The sequence below is a fragment of the Acinonyx jubatus genome, chromosome D1 (genome assembly GCF_027475565.1).
Source record: "Acinonyx jubatus isolate Ajub_Pintada_27869175 chromosome D1, VMU_Ajub_asm_v1.0, whole genome shotgun sequence".
Taxonomy (NCBI): Eukaryota; Metazoa; Chordata; class Mammalia; order Carnivora; family Felidae; genus Acinonyx; species Acinonyx jubatus.
This window is the reverse complement of record NC_069390.1, coordinates 57,256,232-57,262,593: the sequence shown is the minus strand read 5'-3', so window position 1 is coordinate 57,262,593 and position 6,362 is coordinate 57,256,232. Positions and strand designations below refer to the sequence as shown.

The window sequence follows — 6,362 nt, the reverse complement described above, 5'->3', positions numbered from 1 at the left end:
CTGGGGACCTTAGGGCAGGAGATACGCCGCTTACCCTGGCCCTACTGGCCCAGAACCCACCTGTCTTTTTGCTCCACATTATCTCGAGGGGTCATTTTATCCACATCCCCCCCTCTCCACCTCTAGGCTGCTTTTCCTATTGCATACCCAAGGTGCAGTCCTTAGCCCTCTAGCCAGGACAGCATAGCATGGCACAGGTCATAAGGGAATGTCAGGTAACTCATCAGAGGGGATGATATCAAAGTGGCAAATCATGATCCCTCTGTTCCCACCTGAATTAACTGCCTCTGATTCTCTGTAGCTGGATTTCCTCCCCGAGAGCCTCATCTGATGCTAGCATTTGTCAGTCCAACTGCATCTCCCCCACAGCCGCCACCCTCACCGCAGTGATGAGGAAGAATGACAGGGTTAAGAGGATGTAGAGGAAGTGTAGGATCCCATGTGAGCTGTGGATAACCCCCTCTCAGAGGATAAAAGGCAGGCTGGCTTGGAGAGCAATGCAATCACAGTGGGAAGTCCCTCCATGCCTGCTACATGCAGTCGGAGCCTATCTCTTCCCCCATACGCCAGGCGGAGACACCAAAGGTCACCGCCTCACTTCAGGGAGGTCCAAAACGCCCTCCCAAGTGTCCCCTCCCACCTCCTTCAATGCCCCAGGGATAGCAGGAATGACATGGCACCACTTACAAGAGTAGAGTATCCGAGATTATTGCAGACTTTATAGAAAACTGCCCAAGGGAGATCCAGATGTCCTGGGTGGGGGTGGGAAGGCAGGCCTCAGCCAATATGTTGAAGGAGGAGAGCCTTCCTGTGTGTAGAGGCAGCACAGGCCAGCCATTCTGCCTGACCTAGGGGATGGGAGTCAGGGAGAGGCAGCCCCCTCCCCACTCACCAGTTGTGCTTTGGGATCATGCAGAAGGCAGGGCACTGAGGCTCTGACCCTAAACAGGATGGCTTGTGCCTGAGACAAGAAATGAGGCCCCTCACCTCTTCCAAAAGGCATGGGGGAGGGGGGCATGACAGCAAGGAAACCCCAGGAGAAAAGAGTCACATGGGTGGGAAAGGGTGTGTGGAGAGCAGCTCCCAGCCCTTCAGAGCCCCTCCCCTACCTCTCTCTGAGGCCACAGTGTACAGGTGACCCTGGTTCTGAGGCCCAGCCAACTACTTTGAACCCCCAGGAGTCTCTCCTCCCTCATGGGCATCTGGTTGGGGCCAGTATGGTTGGAGGACGCTTGGCACCTGCACCTGCCTTGCAGGGCTGGAGAGCTCATCCTAGGAGGAAAGGGGGTGGGCACATCCCAGGAATGGATTCCTCACTGGACCATGACCCACTGAATGGCAGAGGTGGATAGTGAATGCAAGTGATGGGTGTAGGAGGGGATAGATAGCCTAAAACTTGGGCAGGGAGATTAAACTCAGATCCGGGTGAAGAGCTGAGAGTCTGGAGATTAGGGACAAGCACTGAGTATTAGGGGATCAGAGAGCCCCGGTGAGAAAGGCTGAGGATCGGTTCCATACTAAGGCTATAATGGGGTATGACTGTCCCGAGGATGGGAGACAGTTGGAGCTGAGCCCCAAGCCTGGGCCAAGGAAGGGAGGAGCCTGAGCCAGAGCTGCGATGGTGGGCAGTATGAAATACATCCCCTTATTGGGGGAGGGTGCCTAACCCTCAGAGTCTGGGGATGTGGGTGTTTGCAGGATGGAGGGCTCAGAGCTCCAGGATGAGAAAAAAGGTTCGAAGTCCACAAAAACCTTCAGGTGGGGGTGCTCTGCTTCTGAGACCAGAATGGGATGTAAGGGTCCCTGAGCCCTGGGAAGGAAGTTGAGGTCTCCAAGCTGGAGATGGGAGTCAGTAATGTCTAGGATGGTTTCCCAGTGAGAGGGCAGGCCTCAAAGTACAGGGTGGTGGAGGCAGTCTCAGGGCTTTCGGATTGAAGGACAAAGTTTCCTGAAGAGTCTTGAAAAGGGAAGGTGCTTTTTGGTGGTTTAGGAGGGATGTGTCAGAGCCTGGGATGGGTAAGTAGGGTTTCTGAAATCAGAAGGGGGTGTCTCTCGATATTTGATGGTGAGAGCTCTCAGAGGCTGGGGAGAGGGGGTATAGCTTGGGGTCTCTGGGTCGGGGGGATGCCATAATCCAAAGGTCTCAGGCCGGGAAGGGGCAAGTCTCGAAGCCCCCAACTCGCGGGTGTCTCATACCCATGGCTTCAAGCCAGAGAGCCCCAGTAAAGTCATAAGCTGGCAGGAACAGCCATCAACCCCCAAGGGGTGACACTCAGAGGCCCGAGCCCGGGGAAGTGGCACGGGAGCCTGCGGGGACAGCCGGAGCGGGCGCGCGGCGAGGGTCGGCGTCCTGCTCATAGCGGTAGTGGTAGCCCTCCATCTGGTCCCGGCAGGCCTCGCGCAAGTTGCGCATCCAGCGCTGGATGCCGCGGCGGTTTAAGTAGAGCACCATGAGGAAGATGAGGCCGATGAGCGCCAGCACCAGCCCGAAGAAGACGTAGGAGGCTTCCAGCTCCGGGCCGGCGAGTTCCACTTCTTCCCCGCGACCGTATGCATCGCCGTCGGCACAGCGCAGCCGAGCCTCGTCCAGGTCCAGGAAAGGCCGGTCCTGCAGCGCCCGCGGGGCGGCGCAGCGCAGGCGCCGCGCGTCGGGTACGCGCTCAGTGGAGTTGCGCAGCCAGGCCAGCAGGGGGCGCGCGGCACAGCCGCAGCTCAGTGGGTTGTCGGCGAGCAGCAGGCGCGGCGCGGGGAGGCCGCCATCGCGCTCGAGCGCGCGCAGCTCGTCGGGGCCCAGGCCGGTCAACGCGTTGAGGCGCGCGTCCAGCTGCTCCAGGCGCGGCCGGCTCAGAGCTGCGGGCGGCAGGCGGCTCAGCGCGTTGCCCGCCAGGCCCACCAGGCGCAGCTCGTCCAGCGGGGCGAGCGCGGTGTCCAGCGCGGCCAGCAGCGTGGGGCCGCCCCGCGCCAGCGCGTGGTTGAGCTGCAGGGAACGCAGCGCGGGCAGTCCGCGGAAGGCGCCGCCGCCCAGCGCGCGCAGGGGGTTGTTGCTCAGGTCGAGCGCCGTCAGGCTGGGCAGCCCGTCGAAGGCGCCGTCCTCCACCACCTCGATGTTGTTGTGCGTGAGGCGCAGCGCGCTGAGGAGCGGCAGGCGCACGCTGCCCGCTGCCGCCTCCTCCTCCTCCCCGTCAGCGTCCCCGCCGGCGAAGGCGGCCGCGCGAAGCACGGTCAGGTTGGCGCCCACGATGGTGAGGTTGCGCGCGTCGGGCGGCACGTCCCGCGGGGGCTGCCGGAGCTCGGCGCCCGACGCGCAGCGCAACAGCAGCTTGGGGCCGCCGAAGCAGTAGCACTGGAAGGGACAGGGCGCGGCGGGCCGGCTCAGCGCCGCCGCCACCAGCAGCAGCCCCGGCAGGAGCGGCCCCCTTTGCTCCGGCTGTCCCGAGTGCGGGGCCATCGCAGCTGCCCCCGCATCCAGCGCCCTGGCCGCCGCGCTCACCAGTGAGTTCGGAGCGCCTGGGGGGCGGGGAGGGGGGCGGCCGGGGCAAGTCCTTGACCCGGAGCGGCTGGCGGTCGCGGTCGGTCCGTCCGCTGGCTCTAAAGTCCGAGGAGCCTTCACTTTCCTGTCTGGGGCGAGAGGGGTCAGGCGGGGAGCGGAGCCCCCCGCCCCCGGTGCCCTCCTCGCCCTGAGCGCCGGCCTCCGACTTCCGCGGCCGTTCCGGGCTTGGAGCCGAGTGGGCAGGGTTTGTCGGTTTGTCTCCCCCCTCCCCGCCTCCCGGCCTCCTCCTCCTCCCCCAGAGGAGCCTCCGCGCCCTCCTCGCCTAGAGGAGGGGTGGGAGGCTCCGGAGAATCAGAGCTTTCCGCTGCTGCGCTTTCTCTCCCCCACTCTCCAGCTCCGGGGCTGCTGAGAAGTTTGGCTCTCCGAGCCTCTGACTTGCTTCCCCCTCATCTCCCCCCATCCCCCCAGGTTGAAGCTGGTTCCTTCCTCCTCCCTCTAAGGCACGTGTGGGGCGGGGCCGGGCGGGGGAGAGCTGGCAGGTGGGTCAGCACCACAGTGCGAGAATTTGTGGGGAGGACCTTAGAGTTCCCCCTTCAAACACAGGCAGGGGTGAGGGGTGGGCTGAGAAAGTTACTCATCTTTCAGCCTCTTCCTGATCTGTGTGGCCAAGGAGAGGTCTGTGCTAGGAGAGACTGGAAAATCCCCAGCCTTGGTTCCCCCCTCAGCAACCCCAGTTACATTAGGCCTGGCTGGGTCACCACTCTTGCAGGTCCTGTGGGACCAACGTTTTCTCAACCCCATCCTACCTTCACCCAGGGGTGTCAGCGACACCCCCTCCTCCTTTCTTTCCCCCCACCCCAACTCACTGGCTGCTCTGCAGGGAGTTCTTACATCTGGTTTCCTCCACCAGGCTGGACTCCACCCCCAAGCACTCTCCTAGGCCCTAGGACCTGATGGGTGTGGTGATTCAGCTCTTTGCTGTCCCCTCCCAGTACTTGGGCACCCCGTTTGATTGTTCTGCTGGGTCTCAGGAGCCTAGGATTGTTAGATACCACTGACTGCCCCTCCTCCCTTCCAGGGTATCCCACCTGTAAATGGTGAATGGGTGAGAGGGTTTGGAGTTCCAAAGATTTGGAGAATTGGAGTAGATTTTGAAGCATTGGGAGGGGGTGGGGGGTCTCAGAGGGGGCCATGGCTGAGCTGCTTATAGGTTTGTTTTGTTCTGGATTTTTTTTTTTTTTTTTTTTTTTCAGAACTGGGAAGCTCCAGACCTGATTTAAAGAGATAGGCTCCCCGAGAAGGGAGCATTCCTTGCCTTGACATGAATTATTCAGGCCGGAGAGGCTGACACTTGATCCACAGGCCATTCTGGTATCAGCAGAGCTGGTTGGGATGGAGGCTCCACCCTCCCCCCCATAGGAATCAGTTAGTCTTTCTCCTGAATTAGGGACAGTTGTTGGATTGACTTCTTCCCTGAGGTTATATTTAACAGATTGGCCAACAGATCAATACCACTTAAGGAGAAGAGGCAGACCCTGCGGTGGCTGGGTCCCAGGCAAAGACCAACAACATCAAGGACCAGGTCTGTTGATGCTGGCGTGGGGGGTGGGAGCTCCCCTCCCCCTTCCATCTCTCTCCTCATTCCCATAATTGCTCCCAGCTTTTAGCAGATGAGAACAAGAAGTTGCATGTGCAGGATTGGACATGTCTATAAGATGTACACACATGTGTACTTGTACATGTAGAAGCAAGTTTGACACATGAACAGCCCAAGGTACATCCACATGTGAGGAAATACAGACTCATGCTTACTTGAGTGTGCATACACATGTATAGGAAGGTGTGCACAAGCTTGCACATGGTTGCAGGCAGGCTCAGATAAAACTCATGCGAGTACATGCAAGCTCATTCATACATGTAACATACATACATGTTAACATAGATTTGAGTACATCCTGGTATGTGTCCATACATTCATAAGCACATACACACTTGAATATTCATTTTTCTGTTATGTAGGTTCCTGGGTACATTCTCTGAGGGGTAAGCTTACAGACCCATGCATGCAAGCACATGCATCCAGAGATTGGACAACACACCCTGAGCCCATTCCTGCCCTCCACCATGCCCTTGGTCTGTATAAGTAACAGGCTGAAATGTCTTTTCTCATATGGGCACAGGTGCTCAAACAGCCATTGGGGCTGTGCCCTCAGCTACTGTACTCCCGCCACTCCTGGCCCATATCAACGCTAAGCCCTAGCTCTGACATCTCCCTGGTGAGAGGCACTGGCTCTTCCTCCTATTGTGTTTCCAGTACAGGAACTAGCACCAGTGAGTGTGCAGTAACTGTAGGTGGGTGGATGGAAGGATGGATGGAAAGGTCTCTGCTTCCCTGTCCCACTGCATAGAACCCTTTCTGCCTCCAGCCTCTGAGGAATTACAAACCAACTGCCAAGGCCAGAGCCCCCTCTCTAGGACCCTATGGTGGCTGGTTCCTGGTGTGCTGATGGACTCCTTGAGAAGGGGCTGTAGGACAGCAGGCAGCCTTAGGGGGGAAAGGGGGAGCTAGACATCTCAATTGAAGATGGAGGCCCAGAGAGAACCTAGAAACATCAGGTACCAGAGAATAAAGCAATGACCATGTTTCATAAGTGGGGGGAGTCTGAGGCCAGAGGGGCAGGGACTTGCCTCAAAGCCAGTGGCTGTCTGGGCTTAGCCTAGGACCTGGCCCCAGGCTCCTTGCCCAGGCCTTTGTCCAAGGTATTGGCCGCATCTTAGCGGGACCAGTGCAACAGGGAATCTCATCCTGCCCTCAGGTGCAACAGGGAATCTCATCCTGCCCCCAGGAAACTGAAGCCGGCTACAGACGCCA

The 6,362-nt window shown here is 59.0% G+C and overlaps 1 protein-coding gene across 1 annotated transcript; it reads right to left on the bottom strand.

The window, feature by feature from the left end:
• Positions 1-692: 692 nt before the first annotated feature.
• On the bottom strand, positions 693-3,901 carry TPBGL (trophoblast glycoprotein like). The gene has a single exon (XM_027039837.2). The coding sequence runs from the start codon at positions 3,446-3,448 to the stop codon at positions 2,273-2,275; it is 1,176 nt and encodes a 391-aa protein (XP_026895638.1). The 5' UTR covers positions 3,449-3,901; the 3' UTR covers positions 693-2,272.
• Positions 3,902-6,362: the final 2,461 nt, after the last annotated feature.